Genomic DNA, 27711 nt, shown 5'->3' with positions numbered 1-27711 from the left:
TCTACTTCCTCAAGGTAGGATGTAATGTTACTGATTTATCTTCTTTTTAAATTTAGGCATTTCAGGTATAAATTTGCCTCTGAGCACCGTCTGCTGCATCTCATAGATTTTAGCATTTTGTATTTTCCCTTTCATACATCTCCAAGAATTTACTGATTTCCATTGTGATTTCTTCTTGATTCATTGGTTGTTTGAAATTGTGGTGTTTAATATCCACATATCTTTGAATTTTCTGATTTTCCTTCTGTTATTGATCAGTAGATTCATCTGGAAGGTACTTTGCATGATTTCACTCTTTTTAAATTTATTGAGACTTGTTTTAAGTCACCTAACATATGATCTACCCTGGAGAATGACCCATGTGAATTAGAGAAGAATATGTATCTGCTCTTCTTGGGTTGAGGGTTTCTATATATGTCTGCTAGGGGTATTGTTCAAATTTATTTCCTTATTCATCTTCTGTCTGATTGTTCTATACATTATTGAAAGTATGTATTGAAGTCTCCAACTATTATTGTAGAAATCTCTATTGATCTCTTCAGTTTTGTCAATATTTGCTTGTATGTTTTGGGAATTTGTGATTAAGTACATTTATGTTTATTAATGTTATATCTTTTTGGTGGATTGACATCTTTATTAATATATAATGTCCTTCTTTGTCTTCTGTAAGAGATTTTGATTTTAAGTCTATTTTTTAATAACTTTTTTAGATGTTACTTGTATCTGATGTTAATATAGCCATCCAAGTTCTCTTTTGGTTATTACTTGCATGGGATATTTTTTCCATCCCTTCACTTTCAACCTATTTGGGTCTTTGAGTCTAAGGTGAATCTCTTGTAAACAACATATACTTGGATCATACTTTTTATCCATTTTGCTATTCTGTATCTTTTGTTTGGAGGGTTTGCCAGTTTGAAACTGTTGTTTACCCCAGAAAAGCCATGTTCTTTAATCCTGTTTCAATATTGTTGGATGGGGTCTTTTTTATTATGTGTTTTTCATGGAAATGTGACTGACCCAGTTGTGGGCGGGACCTGTTGATTAGGTGATTTCCATGGAGATGTGCCTCCACCTATTCAAGGTGGGGCCACTTACTGGAGTCCTTTAAGAGGGAACCATTTTGGAAAAAGCTTCAGAGACCAAACAGCCAGAAACCTTTGAGGATGCAGAAGGAAAACACTCCCCAGAGAAGCCTTATGAAATGAGAGGCCTGGAGAAAAAGTTAGCAGACATCATCATGTACCTTCGCAGCTGACAGAACCAATTGGCCTTTCTTGAGCCAAGGTATCTTTCTATGGATGCCTTAGTTTGGATATTTTTATAGCCTTAGCACTGTAAATTTGTAACTTAATAAGTTCCCTTTTTAAAAGCCATCCCATTACTGGTATATTACATTCCAGCAGCTTTAGTAAACCAGAACAGAAAGTTTAATCCATTTACATTCAAAGTAATTCCTGACAAAGCAGAGCTTATTCAGCCATTGTGTCACTCATTTCTAGTATGTTTTTTACCTCTTTGTCCCGTGTTTCCTCCATTGCTACCTTCTTTTGTGTATAGTTGAACTTTTGCTGTTCCCTCCCCATTTCCTGTACTGCATGTTTTATGACATTTTATTTTTGTTTATTATGGGATTTATATTTAACATCCTAAATCTGTCACAGTCTAGTTTGAATTGATTGTGACCTAACTTCAATAGCATACACAATCTCTGCTCCTGTACCCCTCTGACCCCCTTTTTATGGTGTTCTTGTCACAAATTACCTTGTTTTATTTTGTGTGCCCAAAAACATAGAAATATTATTTCTTATTTATTTGTGCTTTAGGCCTTGTAAGAAAAAAAAAGTTACATACTGAAAATACAATAATACTGGCATTTGTATTTACCCATGTAGTTACCTTTGCCAGAGATCTTTATTTCTTCAAATGGCTCTGAGCTACTATCTAGTATCCTTTCTTTTCATCCTGAAGAACTCCCTTTTGGATTTCTTTTAGTGCAGATCTGGAGTGATGAATTCTCTTGGCTTTTGTTTATATGGAAATGTCTTAAACTCTCCCTCATTTTTGAAGAATAATTTTACCAGATATAGAATTTTTGGCTGACAGTTTTTTTTCTTTGGACACTTTAATATTTTTCCCACTGCCTTCTGGCTTCCATGGTTTCTGATGAAAAATCGACACCTTAATCCTATTGGGAATCCATTATTCATAATGAGTCATTTCTCCTGCTGCTTTTAGTGTCCTCTCTTTGTCTTTGTCTTTCAATGGTTTAGCTACTATGTGTTTGGGAGTACTCATTGAGTTTCTCCTATTTGGAGGTTGTTCGGCTTCTTGAATGTGTATATTCATGTCTTTCATTGAATTTAGGAAGTTTTGTCCATTATTTCTTCAAATATTCTTTTTACCCTTTTTTCCTTCTCTTCTCCTTCTGAAACTCCCATAATGCATATGTTGCTATGCTTCATGTCATCCCACAAGTCATCAGCCCCTGCTCACTTTTTCTGCTCTTTAGTCTGTATAATTTCAATTACCCTATTTCTAGTTTGCTAATTCTGTCTTCTCTCTGTTCAATTTGTCATTGAGCCCCTCTAGTGTATTTTTTATGTCCATTATTCATTTTTTCATCCCCAGAATTTTTTTGGTTCCTTTGAAAATTTTCTAATTCCTCTTTTTGTTCATGCATCATTTTCCAAATTCCTTTAGTCTATGTCCACATTTTCCTTAGCTCATTGAACTTACTTAGTAGAGTGGACTTAAAATCTTTGAGCTAGTTGTTCCAATGTCTGAGCTTTCTTCATTGTTTATTTTGTTCCTTTGAATGGGCCATTTCTTCCTGTTTCTTTGTATGTCTTATAATCTTTTGTTGAAGACTCGGCACTTGAATATTTTGACATGCTAACTGGATGCTAGATTCTCTCTCTTCCCTAGGGTTTTAGTGTAGATTGGCTATGTGTCGAAGTACTTAGTCAACACTTAACCCAATTCATACTGAACCTATAGAAGCCCATGGTGATCAGTCAGGCTCTTCTCAGGCCTTTCGGAGCATTCATTTGTCCTGGGCATTTCAAGAATTCCCCAGTATGTATGACTGTTTCCCTTCCAAAAAAGAAGTATTGTCTCCACCTCCCCACCCCCACAGCTTCTTACAGTCTTAGTCACCGTCTTACTCTCCAGGTAGTTGCAACCAACTTGGCTCTGATCCCCCTTTCTGTCCTGGCTCTGCTCCACTTTTTCCATTCAGCTTCTCTGCCTCAAGTAAATTCCAGGTTAGGAGACTTAAACACATGCCCTGTGTCAGTCTTCCACCAAGCCAGTTGAAGCCAATGTAGAAAGACACCCAATATTTTCATTTGGGTGAAAATGAAATCAGATCCAGGAACTCACATTCAAAAATATATGGACCTCCAACCCACCACCAGAGGCACACAAGCTGCCCCACCAACACAGGACTGATAGAGTAGGGGCTCAGATAAGTAAACCCACCCTTCTGCTTTTAGGTGCTCTCCCTGATTCTGCATTCATTGAGTTGTTGTCAATCTTAGATCAGTTTCCAGAGTTTTGGGAAAAGACAAATCTGACAGAATTCTACCCATTTTTCACTGTTTCTAGGAGGGGATTTCACCAGGGGAATCTTTCTGACATCACCCCCATGACTGCCATTTTTTTTTTTTTTTTTTTTTAGAGAGAGGGAGGAAGGGAAGGAAAGACAGAGAGAAGGAAGGAAGGATGGGAGGAAGAAAGGGAAACATCTTTAAACATTTTCTTGTTTTATTGTATTTTGTTTGTTTGTTTGTTTTTTTTTTTACATGGGCTGGGGCCGGGAATCGAACCGAGGTCCTCCGGCATGGCAGGCAAGCACTTTGCCCGCTGAGCCACCGCGGCCCGCCCTGACTGCCATTTTTGATCATTGACAGCCCTAGTCCGGCTTTTAAACTTCCTACTTCCTGGACAGAAATAATCATGGTATCGAATCACGAAACTGGCAACAGCTTCCTGACAGTACCCAATTCAGGATGTTCCCCTCTACTTTAGAATCACCCAACACAGCTCAAAGCTTCTAATAAGGTCCTCCCAGTTCTCTCTCATCAAGATATTCTCCCTTGCTGCAGCAAACTAAATAAACCTAACTTTGTTTTATTCCAGTGTGTTCCTGGTCATCTTTGGCTGGTGGGAATCAGCAGTTTGCTTCTTCCTGTATTCCTAAACATTTCTTCTGATGATGCTTTGATCACACTTCTCCCTCTGCTGCCCCATAACAGCCACAGCCATTAAATATTGGTGTTCCCTTGAGTTTTGTCTTCCACTCTCTTGTCTTCTCTTTCTTGGAACACCCCATCCCCTAGACCCTTAGGGCCCTCATGCAGCTCCTGTCTGCATACCACTAGTTTTGTCCTACTCAGTGTTTCTACTGAAGTTTTCTGCAGGCACTTATGTGTCTACCTCATGTTAAAAAGGGGAGAACTCATTACCTCTCCTTTCCCCCTCACCACTCCTCATCCTCTATTCTTACTCTCCTCCCTATTTCCCAAACTAGAACCTAAGTGTCTCTGTGCCTCCTTTCACTTGCTGCTCCCTCCAGCAGCTCAGTGAGGGCTTTCTATTCCACTTCCTAAATTTCCCCCAACCATTCTCCTCTTCCATTACAGCTGCATTTAGCAGGCTCCTTTGCTCCAACCTTACCCATTCCAATTTAGCCTCCACATTGCTTCCAGAGCATCTGTTTTAAAACAAATATAACATCCATGTCTTTCATTTTCAAAAACCTTTCTGTGACTCTACATCACTTATGAGTTCAAGTCCAGGCTCTAGAGACAATCACTGAGAATCTAGCCCACACATCAAACCATTTGTAGTCCCCACAATATGTCACAGCATTCCATGCTGTTGCTTCTTCCCTGGATGCCCTTGGCAAATGCTTCCTTCTTCCATTGCTTAGCCAGATACTCCCCCACGCCTCCATCATTAGTCTTTCCTGAGAGTTATGGACAGAGCTCTATTATGCCTCTTGTCACAGTTGTATAATACTGTAATTATATTTTACACATCAATTGTCTGGAAGAATGTCTGCCAATTTGGATCTCTGATATTTCCTCATTATTAGTTTCTGATTATGCATTTTTGGAAGGTACCACAGGAGTGAGGCTGTGTCCTTCACAATGCATTCTATCATGAGGCACGTGGTCTGGATTTGTCCCCACTAGTAAACTATGATCACTTGGTTAGGGCAGAAACTGCAGGCTTCTCCACTGGAAAGTTACCATTTATACTTTTGTTATCAACTAGTGACACTTTTGAGATTACCTAAGTATCATATTGCTCATCATTCCCCCCATCACCTCCACTAATTTTAACATCCATTGCCAATTCTTGCCTGAAAAAATTATTACTGTGCTGGTTGCCAAATGGTGATTTTCTAATAATTCCATAATTCATTCTGTATTTATTAGTTGACATTTTTCCATAAGGAAGAACTGTCCCTTCTCCATTTATTTATTTATTCAGTTATTTATATCATTGTGGACTTATGGATTCATACATATTTCTGTGGGTTATAATTCATTACTGCCATTATTGTGTTTTTGAGCAGTAAGAACTAGAAATATTTTAATTTAATTTTAATGGTTGATTCTTGGAAACTACAAGCCTGAAATTGCAAGAGTGACACAGGAAGGTGTAGAACAATTTGTAGTTCCTCATTATTTCTGTAAAAGCGTCAATTAAAGAACATAGACATTGTGCCTGCCCATGTAAAAAATAAAAAATAAAAACAAACAAAAAAAAACATAGACATTAAGTAAGAAAGTCTGTTATAAAACGGGAAGGATGATAACTATTTTTAAAATGTCTTAAACTTGGCGTGTATATTTTCCACTAGTAAATATTTCAGCTAAGTATTTTTATACAATTTAAGAGCAAGAAAAAGGGAGCAGAGCATTTTACTTTATGTGGTTTGTGAGGTCTTGTGGCCTCTGTCTTACAAAAAGTAATTCCACCTGGCTCCTTTGTTCCCCCCTCAGACTTGCAGGGATTTTATATGTGCATATATACACTTTTTTTTTCCTACTCCTACATAAAATAAATAGGAAATGGGGATGGCTCTGAGCAAGGATGAGTGGCTGAGTGGCCTAATGCTAGTCTGTGCTCTTTGCAGCCTAATTAAAGGAAAATGGCTGTGCTTTCTATGGAGAGAGAAGCAGAATATGAGAGGAATACAGGAAGGGAAGCTGATGCACTAAGAGCTCTCCTTTTTCTCCAGAAGTCAGTACTCACCTCGCCTCCTACTATTAGGCCTGAGCTTATATAACAAATCAATGTAAATAGCTGGACAACTCCAGGACACTAGATTCATTGTAAAAATCCAATTAATGCAGCTCCTAATAAACCAGCAATGTGCAAAGAAATACTGCCAATGGCATAAAAGGGAAAATACTCAGAGCTAAGCCCCAATCTCATCCACCGACACAGAGGCACATGTCGTCACGAGAGCCAGAGAGCTCAGTTCTCCAACGCTGCCAAATGGAGGGGAAATGACGTTTCAATTCTGTTTTCACTGGTAAATTTAAATGGAAACAAATCTCTTAAAGTATATAGAAATTTTGCTATTTCTAGAAAACTATTTTTTTTTTGTAAGTCAAGCCAAAAAGTCAGACAGGTCAGAAGACAAACCAGACCAACTGGGCTTCAGAATACCTAAGCCTTAACTCGGGCCCATATTTTCTAAATGCCATTTTCATAGGTCCTTAGCACAGCGGTTTAACTGTTTTGATCTAGTGGGCTCACCCAACAAAATAAACAAGCAAAAAGCAAGGAAAGCAAAGAAAGTTTACATTTGGTTTATTTTTTTCAATATACCAGTCTATTGTTAACACTTGTAATAGTGACATAATTTATAATTTACAAGAGAACATGCTTATATTTGTACTATTAACCTCAGTCATCACCCACAACATAGGTCACCATGTTATGCAGTCCCATGTTTTATCCTAACTTTCCTTCTAATAATACACATGACCCAAAACTCCCCCTTGCGACCACATTAACAAACATAATTCAGCATTATGAATTACACTCACAATAATGTATTGCCATCACCAGTATTTATTTCTAAACATTTACAATCAGACTAAATAGAAATCTACACAAATTCAGCATCAGATCCCCATTTTATCTCCTGATAATCTATGTTCTAGATTATAACCCTATAAATTGCTTATTACAATTAGCTCATATCAGTAAGATCACACAATGTTTGTCCTTTTGTGTTTGTCTTATTTCAGTCAACATAATGTCCTCAGGGTTCATCCATGTTGTCACATTCATCAGGACTTAATTCTTTCTCAGAGATTAATATTTCATTGTATAGCACATTTTGTTTATCCATTTTCCATCTTTTGGCAATTGTGAATCATGCCACCATGAATGTTGGGTGCAAATGTCTGAGTCCCTGCTTTCAGTTCTTCTGGGTATATATTTAGTAGCGGGACTGCTGGATCATAAGACAATTCTATACTTTGCTTCCCAAGGAACTGCCAAACTTATCTTTCATAGCCCTTCACCATTTTACATTCTCACCAGCAGCGAATGAGTATTCCTATTTCTCCACATCTTCTCCACATCTGGTAGATGTGAAATGACATTTCACTGTGGTTTTGATTTGCATTTCCCTAATAGCTATTGATATTGAGCATCTTTTCATGTGCTTTTTAGCCATTTGTGTTTCCTGTTTGGAAAGATGTCTTATTCAAGTCTTTTTCCCAGTTTTAAAATTTGTTACTTTTATTACTGAGTTATTTAACTTCCATATATTTGTGAATTCTCCAATTCCTCCAGCTTTATTCCATTGTGGTCAGAGAAAGTACTTTGTATAATTTCAATCTTTTTAAATTCATTGAGACTAATTTTGTGACCCAACATGTGATCAGTCCTGGAGAATGATTTAGGTTGCCTTGAGAAGAATGTGTATCTTGTTGTTTTGGAGTATAATGTTCTGTATAAACCTGTTAAGTGGAATTCATTTATCATATTATTCAAGTTGTCTGTTTCCTTATTGATCCCCTGTCTGATATTCTATCCATTGATGAAAGTGGTATATTGAAGTTCCCAGCTATTATTGCAGATACATTGATTTCTCCCTTCAGTTTTGTTAGTGTTTGCCTTATGTATTTGGGGGCACCCTGATTAGATGCACAGTATTTATGATTGATATTTCTTCCTGGTGGATTGCCCCTCTTATTAATACATAGTGTCCTTCCTTGTCTCTCTTTTTTAATACTTTTATTTTATTTTTGTGAAAAATAACATATATTCAAAAAAGCAAGGAATTTCAAAGCATATCGCAGCAATTAGTTGTAGAACAAATTTCAGAGTTTGGTATGGGTTACAATTCCACAATTTTAGGTTTTTCTTCTAACTGCTCTAAGACACTGGAGACTAAAAGAATATCAATATAATGATTCAGTAATCATACTCATTTGTTAAATCTTATCTTCTCTGTATAACTCCACCATCACCTTTGACTGTTCTCCCACTCTTTAGAGGTATTTGGGCTATGGCCATTCTAACTTTTTCATGTTGATAATATGGGTTTGGGGGATAGGACTAGTTGATGTTCTGGGGAGGCTGGCCCCTCTGCATTTCATGATTTATGTAGTCCAGGGACCCATCTGGAGGTTGTGGTTTCTGGAAAGTTACCCTAGTGTGTGGAACCTTTATAGACTCTTATATAATACCCTAGGTGTTCTTTAGAATTGGCAGGAAAGGTTTTGGTTGGGGTTGGCAAGTTATGGTAGGTAGCAATGTCTAACTGAAATTTGAAAAAGAGTGACCTCCAGAGTAGCCTCTTGACTCTATTTTACTCTCTCAGCTGATACCTTATTATTATCTCTCACTGATACCTTATTTGGTATACTTCTTTTCCCTCTTTTGGTCCGGATGGCATTGTTGATTCCATGGTGCAAAGATCAGGCTCATCCTTGGGAGTCAACTCCCACGGTGCCAGGGAAACTTTGACCCCTGGATGTCATGTCCCACACAGCAGGGAGGACAATGATTTCACTTGTAGATTTGGGCTTAGAGAGAGAGAGAGCAGCATCTGAGCAACAAAAGATGTCCTCTGGAAGTAACTCTTAGGCATACCTATAGGTAGGCCAAGCTTCTCTGCAACATACATAAGCTTCACAAAAGCAAGCCTCAAGATCAAGGGTTTGGTGTATTGATTTGGGTGTCCCCAATGTTTGACACAGTATTAGGGGTTCTCCAGTGGTAAAGTTTAATAGTTCCATATTTTTTCTACCATCCCTCAAAGGACTTGGCCAACACTTTTTGATTACCTGCTTAATATACTCTGGGATGTATCCAGGCATTATATTAAACTATACAGGATTAAAGGCCCTCATTCTTATTCTGGGCTCCCCGTGTTTGGATTATTTAAATGAACCTTCCAGACAGATTGAGTTAGATTATGTGCTACAGAAAATTTAGATTCCGTACAAAATAAACCTTTCTTCCTTTGGTCTCAAAGAGTAGATGAAGTTCTAAAATATAGACAATGTCTTCCTTACTCCTGTATTCTGAATTACCTTAATCCCAACCTGATTGGCTTCATTCTTATCTCTAAATACTGGTTATACATATATAACACAGCCTCTCAAAATCCAGAAATAATAATTACCACTCAGGACTAAATGTGATTGCTGTACTCTTACAGCAAGACTGTAATCTCTTTACAGTCTAGGCCCCTGTTTTCTTATAAGTATTTTCTAAATGAGACCATGCAATATTTGCTGTTTTGTTTCTGGCTTATTTTGCCCCCATCAGATGTCCCACAGATTCATTCACAATGTTGCATGCCTCACAACTTTGTTCCTTCTTGTAGCAGCACACTATTTGATCATATGTATGCACCATCGTTTGCCAATATACTTCTCAGTCAGTGCTTCTTTCAGCCACCTCTATTCATTGGGCATCATATGTAATGTCCAAAGTCAACAGTCCATCAACACTCTCAATTTTAGATGATTTCATTGTTCCCAAGAGAAAGATAACCAATAAACACATTCTCACCAAATAGAAAATCTCCCTCTCCTTAACTCCTGTCCCCACCCCTGCCCCCTGCATTATTTAACCCTGATGCTGCTGTGGTACTGTTGATATTTTCCTATTAAACATAGCCCATAACATGCAATAGCAGTTTTCCCCCTATACCCTGAACTTATACACTCTCTTCCTTAGTTTTGAAGGGCGATTTGGCAGGGTACAGAATTCTTGACTGGAAGTCTTTCTCTTTCAGGATCTTAAATTTATCATACCATTGCTTTCTTGCCTCCATGGTACCAGTTGAGAAGTCCAAATTCAGTCTTATTTGGTTTCTGTGATATGTAGTAGATTGTTTTTCTCTGGCCACTTTCAGGATTTTCTGCTTCTCTTCAACATTTGACAGACTGATTAGTATGTGCCTTGGGGAAGGCTTATTTGGATTTATTCTATTTAAAGTTTGTTGGTGTGTTAGTCACGGCTCTCTAGAGAAACAGAAAAACAGCAGAGATCTGTAAATATGAGATTTATAAAGATTTGTCACACAACCATGAGAATGGAAGAATCCAAAATCCGTAGGGCAGGCTGTGAAGCTGGCGGCTCCGATGAAGGCTCTAGACAAACTTCATAGGAGTGACTCGCTGGCTGAAGAAGAGTGAAAGAGTTTCTCTTCTTTCTTAAAAGCCTTCAACTGATTGGATCATCTCATTGTGGGAGCTATCAGATGATAATAGTTGATATCAGATTTAATCAGCCACAGATACATTCAATTGACTGATGATTTAATCAACCAGCCATGAAATATCCTTGCAGCAACAATCTCGCCTGACCGGAGAAACTGGACATAATTATTTGCCGAAGTTGACATGAGAACCTAACCATCACAGTTGGGCTTCTTTGATTTGCATATTTATATCCTTTGTAAGCGTTGGGAAGATCCCCCTCATTATATCCTCAACTAATCTTCCTAGCCCTTTACTCTTCTCTTCTCCTTCTGGAACACCCATGAGTCATTTATTTGTGTACTTTGTTTTGTCCATCATTTCCCTGAGATCCAACTCAAATTTTTCCATCTTTTTTGCCATTTGCTCTTTTGTGTGTTTGAAATCAGTTGTCTTGTCCTTCATTTCACTTATTCTTTCTTTTGCTTCTTCAAATCTGCTGTTCTGTGTCTCTAGTATTTTTTTATTTTGTCTATATCATCTTTAATCTCTGTGATATCTGCTATTTTTCTTTCAAAGTCTTCTATATGGTCTTCTAGTGTCTTCTTGATCTCCTTTATGTCATTAGCCACCCCATTGATTTTATTTAGTAGAGTTATAGGAACATCTCTGATTAGTTGTTCCAAAGTCTGTTTCCTCTGGTGTTTTAGTTTGGTCATTAGGCTGGGCTGTATCTGTCTGCATCTTCATATGCTTAGTGATCTTCTGTTGTCTTTGAACATGTAAATATCTTGATAGGGTTACTCTGTAAGTTGATGTCCTTCGGTCGTCTAAAGCATTGTGTTTGCAGGATGGATGTGGAACAGGATGTGGAGCATGGGGCAGGGCAGAACAGTACAGTGACATGTTGCACCGCAGGTATAGGCATGGGTCAGGAATGCTATGCTGGTGCCTGTGAGCATGGGGTGTGAGGTATGGGTTTGTGGAGGTGCGGTGTGGGGAATGTGGGGGCAGGGGGAAGCTCAGGTAGGCCTTGGAGTGCAGGAGCAGGGCACGGTATGGGGGACACAGAGGTAGGGCACAGCAAGAGGCAGATGGGGATGCTGGGCAGATGCACAGGGGCGGGTGTGCAGGCAAGAAGTGGATGTGTGTATGGAGTGTGGGGGTCGTGGATATCAGGGTGTGGGGTATGGGGCACAGAGGTCAGGGCACAGGGAGGGCAGGGCACAGTGAGTTCTTGCATAGGAAGAGGGGGCCGGGGGACCAGGATGCAGATATGTGAGTGCACAGGGTCAGGGCACCGGTTGCAGGGGTTGCAGGACATGGGTCAAGGGAGGGTGATGTCGGGTGGGTGAGGCCCTGCGTGGGTGCGCAGGTGCAGGGAGGTTGGGGCAAGGGTACCTGCATATGGGGGCTATTTGGCATACATGTGCACATGAGCACCTGCCAGGTGGGAGTGCTTGTGCTGGGGAGTGGGGCAAGGGTGTGCACATGTGCAGCAGGAGGTTGCAGTGCAGGGGTCAAGAGCTTGGTGCACAGATGTGTGGGAGCCTGGTGGGGAGGATGTGGAGGTGTGCATGTGCAGGTCAGGGGGGCAGGACCCTGGTGTGCATGTACATAGAGCTCAGGGGCAGCGGGTCAGGGTTATATCTGCGTGGACTGAGGGCAGGTGCGGCCTGGATACACAGGTCAGTGCTTGCCCAGAGCTGGGGGGCATGGCAGGTGTGTGGATCTGGGGGGGTGAATGCTGATATACGCATGTGCTGAGTTCAGGGCAGGCAGGGGCAGGGTTGCATGACTGTGTGGGTTAGGGGTGGGTGTGGCCAGGTCACAAAGGTGAGTGCCTGCAGCCTGGATCTTCAGAGACCGCCTGCAGGGGCAAGGAGGCAGAGGTGGTGGTCAAGGGGCTGGGCACGGGTCTCGGGAGGGGCTGGACAAGACTATGTGCTTGCACGGGAGAAGTGGGTCTGGTTGGGGCAGGTGTGTGTGTACGGGGCATGGGGCTGTGGGGCAGGGGCCCTTGGAGCATGGTGGGGGGGTTGGGTGATGGGGTTCAGGTGCATGGGGGGGGAGTTGTGGGTTGCCGGGCAGGGGTGGCACACATGAGGGTAGTGCTTTCAAGGAACATGGCTTGGCTTACTTCCTTGTCCCTGTCTCCTTGTCTATGTCCATACACTCCTGAGGGCTCTGTTTTTGCTTCTGTTTCAAAAGGGGCGAGTTAGGCTGTTTGCACTAGTTGACGTTCTCTGGGACTCTGGGTCTCAATTTTACTCCCTGTGTGGTGTAGAAGACCCTTTCAGGTCACTTACACCCTGGATTCGCCATCCTAGTGGCCTTCCCATCACTTCTCTAGCTGTTCCTTGGAGCGGGGTGAACTCCACCTATCATCTTCTGCCATCTTCCCGCATGTGTCCTTCTTTGTCTCTTATGACAATTTTGCATTTTGTCTGATATTAGAGTAGCTATCCCAGCTCTTTTATTATTATTGTTGTTATTATTATTATTAGTTTGCATGGAATATCATTTTCCAACCTTTCACTTTCAATCTCTTTGTATTTTTGGATCTAATAGACAGCATATAGATAGTTCATACTTTTTTTTATCCATTCTGCCAATCTGTGTCTTTTGATCAGGGAGTTTAACCCCTTAACATTCAAGATTATTACTATAAAGGCAGTACTTACTTCAACCACTCTATCATTTAGCTTTTATATATCATATCTTATTTTTGTCTCTCTTTATACCCTTTTAGTTACCCTTACTGATAATCTTCATTTCTACACTCTAGTCCAGCTCTCTCTCCCCTGTCTTTTCCTTTCAGCCTGCAGAATCCCCTTCAGTATTTCTTTTAGGGCAGGTCTCTTGTTGATAACTCTCTCTTTTTTAAGGACAGTTTTGCCAGATAAAGGACTGGTAGTTTTCTTTTTCAGTACCTTACATATATCATACGACTGCCTTCTCATCTCTATGTTTTTTGTTTTTTGACCTCCGTGGTTTTTTATGAGAAATCAGTACTTAATTTATTGAGGATCTCTTGTCTGTGATGAATCACTTTTCTCTTGATGATTTCTTGATTCTCTCTTTTATCTTTGACATTTGACATTCTGATTAGTATGTGTCTCAGAATAAGTCTGTTAGGATTTATTATTTGGAGTACATTGTGCTTCTTAGATATGTATATTTGCCTTTCATAAGGGTTGGGAAATTTTCTGCCATTATTTCCTCAAATATTTTTTCAACCCCTTTTCCCTTCTGTTCTCCTTTTTGAACATCCATGACATGTGGTTTTTGTGCTTTGTGCTGTCATTCAAATCCCTGAGACCCTTCTCAATGTTTTTTTCCATTTTTTCTCTCTATCTGTTCTTCTGTAAGATTTTGATTACCCAATCTTCTACTTCACTGATTCTTTTTTCTCCCTGTCCACATCTGCTATTGTATGACTCTGGTGTATTTAGCCATGTTTTCCTTCATTTCCTTGAATTGATTTAGGAGATTTGTTTGAACATCTTAGATTACTTGTTCCAAATTCTGTATTTTCTCTAAAGTTTTAATTTTTTCCTGACTAGGCCATATTTTCCTGTTTCTTAGTATGTCTTATAATTTTTTTTACTGATGTCTAGGCATATGATTATCTTGATGAGTTTATTCTGGAGGTGAGTTTCTATCTCTTGCCTTGGTTTTATTGTTATTGGCTTTGTGTTAACTCTTATTTGATACAACTTATTATAGACCTTTAAAATTGCCCATATTTAACTGAACAGATTTTTTCAGCTCTTCTTCATTCAATTCTTGCCCTGGAAGCAATTTTTAAGATTGTACTATTTGTGTAATTGTTTCACCCTCCTGAGAAAGCTTCCTTTCTTCTCTTCCTTCTCTGGGCAGGCACCGGGAATTGAACCTGGGTCTCCAGCATGGCAGGTGAGAACTCTGCCTCCTTGGCAGAGCCACAGTGGCCCGTCCCCTTCTCTGAGAATCTTGATCTGTGTTGTTTGTATTTGTTTTGCCTCTATAGTTTTATGCTCTTTTCCTTGTCTCTAGCTACTTTTGCCTGTAGGGTAAATTCTGTGAGGAAGGTCATCCTGGAGATGACTTTCCCAAGTCAGTATTTCCCAGCCAAAACAGAGGCAGGGCTGACAAAGTGGATGCAGACCAGTTCTGAAGAGCCCTGAGGGAGAGGGTGTGGTAGTTATGTTCAGATGTCAACTTGGCCAGGTGAACATGCCTAGTTCTGTTGCTGTGGACATGAGCCAGTGGTACATGAACCTTATCTGTTGCTCATTACATCTGCAGTCGGCTAGGAGGTGTGCCTGCTGTAATGAATTATGTTTGATTTAATTGACTGGTGCTTAAATGAGAGAGCTCAATGTAGCACAGCCCAGGCAGCTCAGCATGCCTCATCTCAGCACTCGCAGCTCAGCCCAGGCCTTTGGAGATGCAGAAAGAAATCATCTCGGGGAAAGTTGTTGGAACCCAGAGGCCTGGAGAGAAGGCCAGCAGAGCTTACCCTGAGCCTTCTCACATAAGAAAAAACCTCAGATGAAAGTTAACTGCCTCTCCTCTGAAGAACTAATGAAATAAATCCCCTTTTATTAAAAGCCAATCAGTCTCTGGTGTGTTGCATTCCAGAAGCTAGCAAACTAGAACAGATTGTCAGGAAAGACACCAAAAAGCCTTATTGGCAATTCCCTGAAGCTGCACTTTCCTGGCCTTCCCAGCAGATGACACTCTTCAGCAAACTGTTCCTAAGGAGGAACAGCCTCCCTAAGGAGGCTCTGTGTCTATAAACTTCAATGGCTCCACCCGTTGCAGGAGTAGGGTTCAGACAATGGCCCCTTTAGTCCCTGTCTGGGGTAGGCTGAAACAGCAGTTCAGAGCTGGGATCCAGTGATCCAAATTCATGCTGAAAAGCCATGATCAGTGCTCAGCCATGCTGCTTCCTACTCTCTGAGAACAGGACTTCCATGTCCCTGTTCATCCACAGCAGCCAACCAGGGACTGGGCCCTGAGGCAGCCCACCTCAAGAGTAGGGGGTAGGGAATGGGCACTGGCAGCCACCATGGAGCAAATTACTCACAACTCTTTGCCACGGATTCTCAGCCTCTTTGTCCTGCTCTTACCTGGATGCTGTACAGTGCTGCCCTGGCCTGTTTCAGACAGTTCTTCTCTGTCTACTTGCTGTTTTTTTAGAAGAAGAGTAAGTCCTGGAAGTCCTAATCCACCATCTTCCCGGAAGTTCCCGCAAAGCACTCCATTTGACAGCTTTCATTTAACTCTAGTTAACTCAGACAACAAAAAAAACCAAGTCCTCAGTTTAACTATTGCCATGTAATTTAAATGTATTTCCACATAATTCTTTACAGTTCTGTGAAACTTCATTAAGACTTCTTATGATGTTCCTCTTACCTTTATTTACCTATAAAATTTCAGCTAAATTAATTTAGCCAGACCATTTGAATGGGGGCAACAAGTCCCTGAAGAGAAAAAATTGCAGAGTTATGCCAAAGTAAGACTTCTTTTCGATTAAGCTGCAAAAATTTTGTTGTACTAAATTATTATTATTCTCTAATTCATACCTGGGCTAGCCAGAATTTTCCTCCAGAGACCCGTCTGAGTGTGCTCCGAGCTCAAACGAATAAATCACAGGGGCGCCAATGGCCTCCAGGAAAAAGCAGCATCCATACTCTGAGCCAAGACAGACCTTTGAAGCATGATGTCCAAACCACACTGTAGCCACAGGAAAGCAGTATTAGCTTCTGCATTCCAAATAAACCAGTGAGATGGGTCAGACTCTCCCTCTGTAGATCCGCAAGCTGACCAACAGTAAGAGAGGCGTTTACAAGCCATTCGGAAAACAGCCTGACTGCTGCCAAAGAAGAGAATTTTGGTACTAGCCCCAGTGTACCTTAAGCCATTTTTCCTTAGAGCAGTAAGCATCCATTATCCACTGGGACCAGTTCTAGGTAGGGACAACAAAACCATCCCCAAATTAGATTCAGAGGATCCTTGTTTTTCTCTTATCTAGATCTTTAGCATGTGACAATTACAACTAATTAGCAAATAACTAGCAGGTTTTGCTTTCAAAACCACTAATTTGAACCTAGAGATCTGCCTCAAAGCAAGACATTGAGTAGATACATTCTGACAAACTCAAGTTGGATGGGAAATATTTATATTCAAACTTCTATTTCCTTCTTCAGGGATTTTTGGTTTTTATTTTTGTCACAGTGCATCATTTGGCTGTTTCTGCTCATGTGGTTTCCCTGAGTAAACTCTACTGCCCTAGAAACATGTAATTTAATTTCTGGGCATTAACTGGAAATACTTATTTGTTCCTATTCTTATTTTTGAAAATTGTATTGAAATGCACAAATCCATTTTCTGTCATGCGCAGAGTAAAATGACCAGAATTCAGTCTTACAGTGTGAACATAAATTACTCCCTGTTCTCCTCTGTATTTAAGCCAAATTGGGCCTGATGTGGAAATGTAGAACTTTGAGAACACTGGGATTCTTCCAGTGGCTGGGGAGTGGCTCTCCTATGTGGAACCTATTTTGTCATTTTTTTCAGAATGTTTAGTTTGGGGACTGGTTTGAAATTAGAGAGATAGACATGTTCTAGCTCTGGGAAGTTTCAAGTGAAAATATTCTCTCAATTTTCATAAATTTAACTTTAAGAAGACATTTTGTTAAAAGTAGGTACCATGGAGTCTATTAGGTATCATAGCTGATACAACACCCATTCTCCTTTTCCTCTTCAGAAACCAAGTTCTGATTTGTAGGATAGTACATTATGCCTAAAATAAATGACAATAATTCCATCCCCCCCCCCCCCCCCACCGCAGTTGAGGAAGCCGTGTGACCAACCTTTGGCCAGTACCATATAAATAGATGTGTTGTATGAGATTTCTAGAAATTCCCCTTAGCAGAGAGAGGAATTGCCCTCTTTTCTCCCCCTTTCCATCCTAGAACGTATATGTGAAAACTAGAGCACTGCAGGCATTTGTCCCACAAGGCCAGTGGTCCTAAGGATAGTAATAGAATCTGAAGTTCATAGAACCACTAAACCAGCCCAGGACACCCCACTCAGACTTCCTTTACATGAAAAAAATTCACCTCTGCTTTGTTTAAGCCACAGTTATGTTGATATTCTCAATGAAACCTAATCCTAGCTATGCAGAGAATACCAGGGAAACTGGGGTTATTCAGAGAGTTGCTAGAAAGGCTCAGGAGTGAGCATAAGGAAGTGATGTTTAGTTTATACAGTTGTTCAGAACATGGGCTTCCAGGTAAGGCAGAATTATGGTTAAGACCCAGTTCAGCTACTCATTAGCTGTGTGACCTTGGACAAGTCATTTTTAACCTCTATTTCCTCATTTGTAAAATGGGCCACCAAGTCCATCTTTAATGGGTTGGAGCAGGATAAAATGAGATAATGCACAGGAATGATTTAGCACAGTGTCTGTGGGTTTGTGCACAGCATTGAGCTGTGACAGAAAACAGTGTGTCCCAGGGTGTAGTAAGCATCTGTCGGGTAGTATACAAGATGACTCAGGCAGTACAGCCACACATCTACTAATTATGAATTGATTTCAATAAGAATTAGAAGAAAATATAACAAGCACATCAAACCAATGATTTCACAAATATTCTTGTATAACGAAAGAAGGTATTTCAGTTTAAAAAGAAGCAAATTAATTTCAAGAAAATTTTGAAGTAATTAATAAAGTAATCATGTAAAAACTGATGGATGCCCAGATGACAGAAGTTTGGCAAGCACTAACCCAAGAAAGTCTGACTTAGAAATGCAACTTCAGAAAGTGAACTGAGAGTAAAGCGAACCACAGTTTCATCCCCAGCTGGGCTTATTTCCAGCCTTAGGACCCCCACTGCAGGCTGTATCACCATAAGTTCTTCCAACACTGTCCTCTGCTGCCCATCCCCAAACCCCTGCCTTGCATGTTCACCTTTTGGGAGCAAAAACCTCATCTTCAACATGGTGTCCTCCAATACCTGACACAGTTTCTGGCACATAATGACTATAATTGACTAATGGCAAAGAATGGCTCCCTATGTCTTCCCCTTCCTTGCTATTTTGCAACTGTTGAAGTCAGAAGCTCTGGAAGACACCCAGGACCAAGAAAGTGAGGAGAGGAAAATCCTCATGGAAGCTCAACTAGGAAAGAATGGGAACTGGCTGAGGGATGGATTAAGGCAGCAGAGAACAAATAACAAGAGAAATGTAGTTATTGGAACTAAAGACAGCATTTGGAAAGGTGTCACTAGACCTGGATGGATGGATGGATGGATGGATGATGGGTGGAAAGAAAAAGAAAGTAAGGTAGGACTCAGCTCTCTTGCTCACGGCACACATTTCAGAATGGCGAGAGGGATGTGGGGCTGTGTGACTCCAGAAAATTTGTTTACAGATCTATCTCCATCTCACTCAAATGTCTTAGCCAGGCTTTGTCCACCCAGGTACTTTCTATAGCCAACATAAATGAGTGATGCTAGCCAAAGCTGGCAGGCTGATAAGAATAAACCATAGGAGCGTTCCCAGCAACTGAGATGGTGACTGCCACATAAGAATGAGAACCCACCATTGCCAAATCTGGTATTTTAAAGAAAAGCTTAAAATCCTGTTTCTAAATGTTGTTCAGTCCAAAGCCAAGACATCCTGTAGGTCATATCTGGCCCTTAGGGTGTGTGTCTGCCTTAATATGCCTGGAGGTTTATCACTTCCTCCCTTCTGTGCACTGAAGGTAAACGTGGCGCAGACAAATGGCATGTTGCTTAGAGAAGAAACAAATTCTACCAACCATGCTTGATTCTGCAGTATCTCAAGGTTCATTCATACTTGCCATAGACCATAACTCCAAATAGGCATTTTAAGAGGAGATTTGTCTGTCCTACACTGTGACTGGAAAAGACATGTACAGATGGGAGCATCATTCTCTAAGAAAACCTGCAGACCACCTAGCTGCAATTTACTCCATTAGGAAATAAAGGAAATATACGAGTTTTCAGTCTGAACAAAGTCCTGTGCAGATATGAATGGCAGTTGGGATCCTCTGAATGGCCCTAACAGCAAAAAAAAACACCTATTATGGCAGCAAGAGAGAATTCGAATGCTTTTCATTAAAAAATAATTATAAACATTTATTCCCTGCCCACCCACCTCCTTTTTTCCTAACTACTGTGTAATTTAACAATTTCCAGTTGAACTGCTTAGACGCTGTGAAGCTCAGCATTGCTCTCTGCAGCCTCTTACCTCCCACCCCTGTTGTCTTCAGAAAAGCCTTGACCTTGGAGTCAAGCCTTGAAACTTTAGAAAAAAGCATGCTTTACCTTCTTTTCCCGTTTCCCTTAGATGTGTACATTTTCCTAAGGTCAGTGAATGCAACTATTTCCTGTGTGTTTTGCTGATTTGCTTTTCTCAGCCATGAGAGTGGCCAGTAGTGGAGGGAGTTATCAGATCCCACCCAGTTTATATGATTCTGTCAATAAGGCAGCCCGAGAGGCTAGAGGAGGACGAGCGCTGGAGAAGCCTAATCAATTGCTTAATGATTGGACCTATTGACCAGAAATGGTCAACTCAGTTCTGCTAGCCAGCATTTCCCTGGGGCTTCTGAGAAAAGTGTATCATTCGCAAAGGTGATGGAGGATTCAAGTCCTCCCACATAAACGATGTGGGCCATTAGACAGATAACAGTGACAGTAAATGTCTTCTATTTAGATCCTGGAGACTTTGTGTAAATTTTCTCTCACGGTTATGTAGAAAAGACCTAAGTCCACACAGCCACCAAAAAAAAAAAAAAAAAAAAGCACATTACCACGTTTTCTTACCCAGCTTTTTCTCCTAAAGACTTCTAGGCCACCAGCAATGTGGGTCAATTAGTGGTGCCTGTTATTCTCCTTTTTTAAAAAATATGAATTGGAAAAGCAGTTACTATTTCCTTGTTGTTGTTTTTTTAATCCATGACATTTATGGAAATACAAATTTTCCGAAAGCTTGTTACTACTGCTGATCATACTATAGCACTTTGTAACCACTAATGCAGAAACCTGGCCCTTAGTCTTGGCAATGATTCAAGGTGCTCCTCTCCCTTCTACGGAGAAGAAGGAACCCAAAGCACAGAAATCATCTGGTTGAGGGAAAAATCTAGACCAAAACTTTTCTTAAAGTGAAATTTATTTCTAGCTTCCTTATATCAAAAGGAAATAATTGATTTGAGTCAATGCTATTGTCAGTTGCAAAATGAGTTTGGTTAATTCGAAGCTTTCCCAATGTTCGTTATGAAAGCTGCCATGTTGCTGCCCCAGGATGATTTATAGGAGGCTCTCAGTGGCCCGTGCCACCCTAAACCTCCCCTTGCCCACCCTAGTCGGGGTTCCCACATCTGGTGCAGAAGATCCGCTAGGACAGGAAGGGGACACAGCCTGAGTCTGAGCCCAGCCTCACCATCCAGGTCTCAGGCACTAAAGCCTCTTCCAGGAGCTTGGGCCCCACCTGCTATTTCACTCCCCTGAGGATAAGCCCTGTGGCAAGATGCTCTGGGGACATGAGCTCACAGGGCATAAAAGAGTAAGACACACACCCGATTGGCTTTCCTACCAGGTCACAAGTACGACGGGCAATGAAAATGGTGCAGGGGAAGTGTGGTGGAAGCACTCAGATGAGGAGCTAGAGACGGCTTAAAGGAAGGGGTTTGTGCAAAGACTTGAGTGTCAGGAAGATGGAAATAGGAAAAATGGTTTTCTCAGTTGCAGAAACTGGAGTGATAAAGCCCATGAAAGGGCAGGATGGCAAGGGTGGAAGATATTGGAAGTGGACGGGGATGAGGGACAGAATCTTTGACACACCACAGGGGAGGAGGTAGCAGAAGGCAGCAGCCAGGCCTTTGGGGATGCTAGATTTGGAATGAGGAGAAGGAAGTTGAGTTAGAAACAGCCTCATTGGAGGTGTATGCCCTGAAGCTTGCTGTCTGTGCATTCTCCCAAGGGAGAGCTACCCACCCCAGTGCAGAGGCCAGGACACTCAGCAGCTCCACAGTTTCCAGCTAGGACAGAAAGGGAGCTCTCCATGGCCTTCCAGAATTCCAGTTTCCAAACAGCTGACATGAACAAGGTAGGAAACGCTCAACTAGGTAGCCACGTGCCATTAAGTCTGGCATGTCCTTCCCAGGCAGGATAGACATAGAAATATAATGCAGTTCCATTTAATTTTTGTTCATAATGGGATTAAATTTGCCTAATGTTGCATAAAATATAATGGCACCTGCTGGCAGGAAATGGACCAAGCTGCCCTTTATGTATGGGGATGCCTTTGCCTGCTGGAAAGGGTTGAGTCTGCCAAAGATATGTGCTATGCTTTGAGAATTAGGAATGCACCTTCTCCTGGTTTGGAGCAAATTCTGAAATACTCAGTGAACAGCCTTACCTTGGCCTCAAACAAGTATTGTTATTTTTTTGTTTTTTTCTTCTGTAACCAAAGCACATGGGTTTTCAGCAAGTAAATTATAAATGCAGACCTTAAAATCGTGGCCCCTAAAAATCATCGCCCCCTGTACATTATAGAAATGGAGATTCAACAGCTTTAATCCCATAGCTAATCCCCAGATCCATTACCTTCTAGGTCCCTCTGTATCAAACCAAAGCCCCACAGACATTCATTGCTCCTGGCAAGTTTGATATGCATGGTGTTTTGCTGTTGGGAAAACACTACTCTATTTCTGAAAGAAATGTTGGAAACTCTAGGTTTTTAAAAATCTTTTATAAAAATTGCTATGCAGCCCCTCTTTCTCTAATAAAAATGAATTTCCTTAGAAGTTAATTTGCCAGGTGTTTCTGAGAGAGAGGGATAAATAAGTAGAACCTAAGGTATTTTTAGGGCAGTAAAACTATTCTGTCTAATGCTGTAATGGTGGAGGCATGACATTATGTGTTTGTCAAAACCATAAAACTGCAACACAGAGGGTCAACCCTAATGTAAGCTATGGCCTCAGTTACTTAAAATGTTTCCATTTTGGTTCATCAGTTGTAGCACATATACCACAGTAATGCAAGATGTTAATTAATAATAGGGAAAACTAAGCAGGGGAGAGAGGGAGTATATGGGAACTCTCTGTACTGTCTGCTCAATTTTCTGTAAACCTAAAACTGCTCTAAAAATAGGATTTACCAAAATACATTTTAAAGCTTCATTTGCATAAGCAGTGAGGAGCAAGGAAGTGACTCTGGGCAGGGGCTGGGCCCTTGGGGGTGGGAGTGGAAACTGACTGGGGCATTCCATGGAGATGGACGTCATCCCAGTGTCTGCCAAAGACCATTCAGAGAGCACTTTAAAAGTCCCAACCCAAATAAGCATTTTCTGTAAGAACTGGAAAGAACCCTGTAAGGTCAATCTCTTGGCTGGGTAGATTTTTGGGTTAATTTTTTTTTTTTAATTAGAGGAAATGGTTCCATTCCGCTGCCATGTAAAACACCTTCCATCTAACACCAGCCCTAGAGAGCAGGGATGCCTGCATCTGGCTGGGCAGGTACAGCTAATGGTCCATCCCTTCCAGAGCCTGCCCTGACGCCCTTCAAACAGGGAAGAACAAGGACAACCTGTCTGCTATTCATCCCCTTCCTTGATCCCTTCCCATTCTAAATACCTTCTAATCAGAGGTGCTGCTGGAATAGGAGGCTCTCTGGTGGGATTCCTGCTGGTCCTCAGGGGTTGCCAGAGTCTCAATCCCAAGTTTTACCCTGTTTAAGAGTATCCTCTTGTACCATTTAGCTTGATTTGTATGGCAGGTTGTGAATGATTTGATGTTGCAAACAGATGTAGTAGAAGCTCTTCTCAAGGCAGGAGAGGCGTCTACACACCACTCTTGCGGGTGGGCCACCTCTCTCCCAGATGCGGGGAGCATTATCATTTCAAGCCCCCTTTGCAAGTTGCAGTGAGGGACCACCACTGAAGCACCAGTGAACTGAGAGTGAGACTTTGGAACTCAACTTGCTGGTTTCATTTCAAGGATAGCTTTTTCATTATCATGCTTTGCTTTAACAGAACCTAAAAGTTCTTTCTTGAGAGAAAAAAATGCATAACCTGGTCTGTATAAACATCTATCTCTTTGAGAAACAGAAATAGTTGCTACAGATTAATCTGGGAATATTGGTAGCAAACAGTTAACTACAAAGATTATTTGTCACCTTCTGGACAAGATCCCAAAATGTTTTACCACTTGGTGGGAGTATAAATAAAAGAAATACAATTTCAGGTCTCCTAGGCCACTGAGATTCAAGCCATTTAACATACAGTGATGGGAAAAGGGTCCATCAAAAATCCAGGTACCATTTCTGCTGGCCACTGGGGTGAGATGCCACAGAGAGCTGACTTCAAAGCCAGCAAAAAAAAAAAAGAAAAGCAGTTGCAAAAGCAGCCACCTTCCCTTCTCATTTCCCCAGGCTCTGTGTCAACTCAGTAGATGTATTTTTTTGAGGATTAAGGGCCACTTGCTTCTCCAGCAATATCTGTTCAGCATTTTGGATGGAGGATGGGGGGGATGTGGGTATTAAGATGGTAGGCCAGAGTCCAGGGGGCATAAGTATAATACCAAGAGGTAGGATTTTTCTGGGGCTCACTCTTTGAAGCAGAAGATGAAGAGTTGCTGATGGATAACTCAGAGAGCAGTGTGAAGGTGCTAGGCAGAGATGACCACCCAAACAACACCTACATTATTTGAACAGGGCTCTCCTGGCAGCAAGGAAACCAGAGAGAAAAGGTCACACAACCTACAAGGATGGGGCTGTCGTCTCCCCAGACAGAGAGGGTGGGAACGCCTGCTAGTGCCATGAAAACAAGCGTGGTGGGTTCCAACAATTGAGGAAAGAGTATGGCAAATTGAAAAGGAACCAGTGGTGGTTTCTAATGAAGGAATCATTCTTCAGTCAAAGGGGTAGAAAGTCTCAAGACAGTTCCCTGGAGCTTTTCTAGAAGTTTTATAGGCCTCAAAGGGAGGGACCATTCTGGCAAAGCTATGCTTGAGTGTCTAGACTTGGGCTCCTGTTGGGGCTTTAGTCCAAGACGTTATCATCTGAAAAGATGTGTCCAAACATCACCCCTCTGTGGGGGTGGGGGTGGGGACAAGCCCCGTTTTAATTCCTTTGCTTCAGCAAAGCATGTTAGATAAGGCTCATGGGGGCCAAGAACCCCAGCCAGGGTGCACCACCAACTCCCCTCCATTCATTCAGGATTCAGTGGTCTTGAATAACAACAACGGTAGGAAATTTGATGACAGATTTCCGTGGTCCCCTTCTGTGCTAATTTGAAACTGTTATGTATTCCAATGGTTATATATCCCAGAAAAGCCATGTTATTTTCCTAATCCAATCTTATGGGGGCAGACCTATTGTTTAGGGTGAAACCTTTGATTAGATTGCTTCCATGGAGATTGACCCATTCATTCAATTGTGGGTGTGGCCTTTTGATTAAATGTGACTTCATCCATTCAAGGTGGGTCTTGATTAGTTTACTGGAGTCCTTTAAAAGGGGAAACATTTTAGAGTTGCTTCAGAGCTGACACAGACAGTTTGGAGATGCAGAAAGAAAACACCCCCTGGAAGCTGTTTGAAATCAGAAGCCAAAGGACCAGTAGATGCCAGCCTTGTGCCTTCCCAGCTGTCAGAGGTGTTCTGGACACCATCAGCCTTTATATGGATACCTCAGTTTGGACATTTTTATGGCCTTAGAACTGTGAACTTGTAACTTAATAAATCCCATATATAAAAACCAACCCATTTCTGGTATATTGCATTCTGGCATCTTTTAGCAAACTAAAACACCTTCCCACCCCTCCTGCTGCAGAACTTATCAAGACAACCCCCAAACTTTGGTTTCCACAAAGCCTTCCAATGGTTTGCAATGAGAGGCTCTCTCACTTAATCCTACCCAGGGCATTTTCCATAGTTTTATCATCTGTTTATGTGGCAGAATTTTATTCTATATATTTAAAAAGTCCAGTCGGAATCCAGCAGTGTAGAATGTGTTCAGTGCAATTGTATTCATTCACTCATTATTTATCTTTCCATTCAATGAACTTGTATAGGGTGCTCCGTTTTGTGCATTGCTGAGCTAGATGTCCTTGGAGAGATTACATCACAGATATGGTTGAATCTCTGCCTTCCAAGAGCATCATTACTGCCAGGCACCTCACTGAGCTCACCTCCTACCGCTCCCCCCTTTGTCTACTTCCATCAGCCTCTGAGACGTCCTCTCGCCTTGCCTTGAGCGGTCCTGGCATGCTCCCACCTCAGGATCCCTCTCTTTGTAATGCTTCCCCCACCACTCCCCAGATATCCACATGGCTCACTCTCTCCCTTCTCTCAGACCTTTATTCTTGAAATTATCAGCTCAGGAGTGAGCTTCTTCAGTCTCTTCCTCTTCCAACACTTCCATCCCCCATTCGTCCTTGATTTATTTTTTCCCCCTAAGGAGGTATTGCCATCTAACAGTTTATATATTGACTTATTTATTCCTAGATTATACGCTCCATGTGGCAGGGATGTTTGTCTATTTGGATCCCTAACACTTCCCCAGCACCCCAAACGTGCAGATACTGATTAAATATTAGTGGAATTACTAGTTGGATGAGTATATGGCCTTAGCAAAAAGGGAGACAATTAAAGACAGAATTAGGTCAGTTTCTGGTCCAGTGAATGGGTGATAGGTATTAGCTGAAATTGCTGCATGCCACCCTGATCCTAAAGCATTGATGCAGTGGAGTCTTGTCATGATTTTGTCAACGCCTGAGTGGCCACTGGGACGCTGCCCTTCCCTAAGAACAGCTTGGGAAACAGAAAGCTTTCCTCTGCAGGTGGGCCACAGCCTTTTTTTCCCTCTGTGCACACACGTGGCGTGCACTAGCAGAGATGGGAACCACACACCCTCACCCACAGGAGGGGAAAGCCCACCTAATCGCCCCTGAGGAAGAGTCATGTTCTATGACACTTAGCATTAAAATAAAGTAAGAGTTAAAATACCAGTTAATTCTTGGTTATTCCGAGAATGCATCAGTGATCAGCTCTCACCTATAAATAAAGGACAGCCATATTGTTCTCCGTGTAAGAAAGCATTTGTTCAAACAGTTTTCAGTGAAAAGTTAACAAATGTAAACACCAAAAGAGCTGCTCTCCTAAAAAAAAAAATTCAATTAATCTTCAGGGTAATTGTACAAAGACCATGTTGTAGCACTGAGATGGCCTGTTTCTCTGGTCATTATTAATGCAGAAACCTTAATGGTGAACAAAATTTGTGTTATTGTCTACCCAAATTTAATTTGTTTATGCAGCAGTTCAGTTAATCCTGCAATCTGTTTTTCTCAAACGAGGGCAGATAATGGAGACACCGTTCTTTACAAGTCTTCAGGCTTTTAAATTCTGATAAAATCAGGATTCTTCACTGGGTCTTGCCCCAGCTCTGAATTAAACCACTTTAAATGTAATTATGGAACCTGGCCTTACATCAGGAACATCCATTTAAAAAATTGATTGGCCAGGCTGTTCCACAAGGCATTTTATGAGCAAACGATTGCAATGGGGCCAGAACTGTAATTTATAAAGGCAAAAAAAAAAAAGCAGGTAAATACTTTATTAGTGCTAATGAGAGGTTTGCAAGATAACTGAATCTCTTTTTTTCTTTACTAGCTACTTCTCAGAGTCATGGTGTATGGCCCTCTTTCATGATCGTTTTATTGATCTCAGGAAGGAGTTACGCCAAATCTTAGCCTCCAAGAAGGTAAGAGTGATTCATGGATATGTGGGTTATTCTTTGCAAATTATAAGCAGTTTATATTTGTTGCTCATTTGGACTTTTTGCTACAATCCTGTCTTGCAGTTTTACTTTTTAAACCAACTGTATTTCATACAAATAAACTACTGGGCATATAAATATAGATGGTGAGATCAGAGACAGTAGGGGGTACTTAAATACAACAGTGGGGGAAGAACTAAATTTTCTTTTTTTCTTTTTACGAGTAACT

General features: G+C 41.2%; 1 protein-coding gene across 9 annotated transcripts in view; it reads left to right on the top strand.

Annotated features, from left to right (window-relative positions):
* CFAP61 (cilia and flagella associated protein 61) overlaps window positions 1-27711 on the top strand; it is a 355256-nt gene that overhangs the window by 313836 nt on the left and 13709 nt on the right. For all 9 annotated transcript variants that reach the window (XR_013157060.1, XM_077114804.1, XM_077114796.1 and 6 more), the window contains one exon: window positions 27377-27467. Coding sequence is in view for 8 of the 9 variants with exons in the window: in XM_077114804.1 (XP_076970919.1) it covers window positions 27377-27467 (91 nt within the window). In the remaining variant the exon portion in view is untranslated. The remainder of the gene's footprint in view (window positions 1-27376; window positions 27468-27711) is intronic.

The sequence above is a fragment of the Tamandua tetradactyla genome, chromosome 1 (genome assembly GCF_023851605.1).
Source record: "Tamandua tetradactyla isolate mTamTet1 chromosome 1, mTamTet1.pri, whole genome shotgun sequence".
NCBI classification, from domain to species: domain Eukaryota; kingdom Metazoa; phylum Chordata; class Mammalia; order Pilosa; family Myrmecophagidae; genus Tamandua; species Tamandua tetradactyla.
The sequence above is the reverse complement of the archived record's forward strand: the minus strand, read 5'-3'. Positions and strand labels throughout refer to the sequence as shown.